At 29.8% G+C, this 2947-nt stretch overlaps 1 protein-coding gene across 1 annotated transcript; it reads left to right on the plus strand.

Moving 5' to 3' along the window:
* The first annotated feature begins 521 nt into the window (after positions 1 to 521).
* On the plus strand, positions 522 to 2135 carry LOC122723851 (GDSL esterase/lipase At5g03980-like). Its single transcript, XM_043957746.1, has 5 exons — positions 522 to 926; positions 1013 to 1225; positions 1337 to 1476; positions 1563 to 1836; positions 1918 to 2135. The coding sequence occupies exons 1-5, from the start codon at positions 668 to 670 to the stop codon at positions 2133 to 2135; spliced, it is 1104 nt and encodes a 367-aa protein (XP_043813681.1). The 5' UTR covers positions 522 to 667.
* Positions 2136 to 2947: the final 812 nt, after the last annotated feature.

A 2947-nucleotide genomic window follows, 5' to 3' on the forward strand; every position in this document is an offset into this window, starting at 1 on the left:
AAAATAAAATAAATACCGTCTCTATTTCATATCTCTTTTTTCACTTTTCTTTTTTTGTCGTTCTAAAATTATTGTTTACTTTTTATTTTACATTATATTTTTATATAAATTGACTATTATAATTTTATTTTATTTTATTTTAAAAATAACTTCTCAAATTATTTTTTTAAGTGAATATTTAAAATATTTTTTGATATTTAATAAAAGTTAAGTTAATAAAAAATTATGAAATAAATTATAAATCTAAAAAGTGTTTGTTTGTTTGTTTTGAGGGATTCGAAAGTTATAAGATATATAATCTAATATTTTCAAGATTATGCGTTGACATTGCAATGAGTTGTTTCATAATATGACTATGAATAATTTATTTTATATTACAGGTGTTTTATATGTATTAGGCCATCAGATTTTAGCATGGAGTGATTTCTTCACAGAATCCTAGTCCAACTATAACTTCTTTTTTTTTTTTTTCTGTCGAAAGTCCAACTATAACTTAATCTCGGATTTCATATCCAAATAGGATGCAAAGATCAGGACAGAACCAAGTCGTATTTGACTTCTGATTTCTATCTCTGCATGGACTTCGTATGACCATAAATAGATGCAATTGTTTTCACTCTAGTTTGCCAAAGCCAGCAATAGTTGAAACTCTTTATTCTCTACAGCCATGGCTTCCTCCAAGCTTCTTTTCCCTTTGCTTCTCTGTTCCGTTTTCCTTTTTCTTCTTCTGCCTATATCTAATGCTCATCTTCTCAAGGCTTGTGAGTTTGAGGCCATATACAACCTTGGGGATTCAATTTCTGACACTGGCAATTTGATCCAAGAGGACCCTGCTTCTGTTTTTTCTAGACTTCCCTATGGCCAAAACCTGTACAGGAATCCAACTGGTAGATGCTCCAATGGCTTGCTCATTATTGATTTCATTGGTAAGAAACCACTATATTATTTCACGTTTTATATGCTCTTTTGTGTGCGCTTAAGATAATTATTGCACTTGTTTGTATTTTGACAGCAAAATCAGCTGGTATTCCACTTCTTGAAGCATATTTGAATGCTAGTTCCAGCAAGACACATGGCGTGAATTTTGCAGTTGCTGGCTCTACTGCATTGCCTGTGGAATTTCTTGCAGAAAAAGGAGTGATTGCCCCTGTCACCAATAGTTCTCTTACCAAACAACTCAACTGGATGCATACCCATTTCAATACAACCTGCCATAGTTCCAAAGGTCACTATATATTACTGATGCATCATACTTTATAATAAGATAAATTATTTATTGAACTTATAACTATGCTTACTATTGTCTTATCCTTCTTATATTTTACAGAATGTGTAGAGAAACATAAGAGATCTTTGTTCATGGTTGGGGAGATTGGAGGCAATGATTATAACTATGCTTTCTTTCAAGGCAAGAGTATTGATGAGTTGAAGTCCATGGTATCTGATGTTGTTAAAGCTATCAAAGAAGCTGTTATGGTTAGTTAATTTTCTTCAAACATAGAGTAATTGATTTCTTCTGTTCATCTTTTCATTACCTTAAATTTCCTACATGTTTTCTGTAGAGGGTTATTGGATTTGGTGCTGCTCGGGTTATTGTTCCTGGGAATTTTCCAATCGGTTGCATGCCCATATATCTTAGTGGATTTCACTCCAATGATTCTAGTGAATATGATGAATTTCATTGCCTCAAAGGACTGAATAACTTTGCAATGTATCACAATGAGCAACTCCAGCAAGCAATTAAAGAATTGCAAGAAGAGAATCCAAAAGTGAATATAGTATATGGGGATTACTACAATGCCTACAAGTGGATTTTGAGTAAAGCTGCATTGCTTGGTGAGTTTTTGAAGTCTGCAAATTGTGGTTTAACATAACATTAACTACTGAAACTAACGTTGCGTTGCTTCATGGAAACAGGGTTTGATCCAAAATCACTGCAAAAGGCTTGTTGTGGGAGTGGAGGTGATTATGATTTTAGTCTTAATAGAATGTGTGGGGCTCCTAACGTACCAGTTTGTCATACACCTCAAGAACATATCAGTTGGGATGGAGTACATTCAACTGAAAAGGCCTATTTCTTCATGGCTCGATGGATCATTCGCAACATCTTCCAAAAGCTTAAGTGCATAGCTTGATTATTTCATAAATTTATATACTAGTTTGAAAGTTTGTCATTTAATTTAGTTTGTGGCTTTTAATTTTAATGGAAAGAAATTCAGTTGGTTAACATTTTTGAGATGTTATATCTATCAATATTAATTCTTATGTTGCTTATATATGCTATTAGCAATTTTTATATATGCTAGTTTTGGTTCCAATTAAATCTAAATTTTGAATCGTCAATGCAATTTTAATTCGAAAAAATTTTTAATATAAAAATAAATAAAAAATAAAGAAATAAATATAGATATTAAATATTATCAAATTAATAATTGAGTAAATAATAAATTATACAAAAGGTATCCATTTTCATAATATGAAAAATAAAGTAATATTTAAATTTAAATGGAAATAATATTTGTTACCTATAAAAAAATAATAAAGTTAATATTATCAAATTAACTTTCCACTTATCAATTTTAAGTACCACAATTTTATTAGATGATTAAACTGAAACTAAATTAGACCGTCAAATCAAACAAGCTAATTTTGACTTTTGTTCAAAGGAAGGCGCCTATAACTAACCCTAATATAAAGTTCCAGTCGAATTCACTTCTATTCTGGTTCACAATTTGAATAAAATCATAACCAGGTGTACTTGTCCTTGTTATTAAAAATAGAAAATTATTCTTACCCATATTATTATTAGAGATAGAATAAATTACACTTTAATCTCAAAATTTAAACATAATTAACAGATTAGTTTCTATTTTTTAAAAACCAAACACTTTAAATCTTTAAATTTTACACTAATCAAAATTTAAGATATTTCTGTCAAAATTGTTGT

Source organism: Manihot esculenta, chromosome 6 (assembly GCF_001659605.2).
Source record: "Manihot esculenta cultivar AM560-2 chromosome 6, M.esculenta_v8, whole genome shotgun sequence".
NCBI classification, from domain to species: Eukaryota; Viridiplantae; Streptophyta; class Magnoliopsida; order Malpighiales; family Euphorbiaceae; genus Manihot; species Manihot esculenta.

Bases quoted from the DNA above. Each gene is read 5' to 3' on its own strand.
- LOC122723851 (XM_043957746.1), top strand. From the start codon at position 668: ATGGCTTCCTCCAAGCTTCTTTTCCCTTTGCTTCTCTGTTCCGTTTTC. The intron at 927-1,012 runs GTAAGAAACCAC...GTATTTTGACAG, and splicing joins GCTCATTATTGATTTCATTG to CAAAATCAGCTGGTATTCCA. The intron at 1,226-1,336 runs GTCACTATATAT...CAGAATGTGTAG, and splicing joins AACCTGCCATAGTTCCAAAG to AGAAACATAAGAGATCTTTG.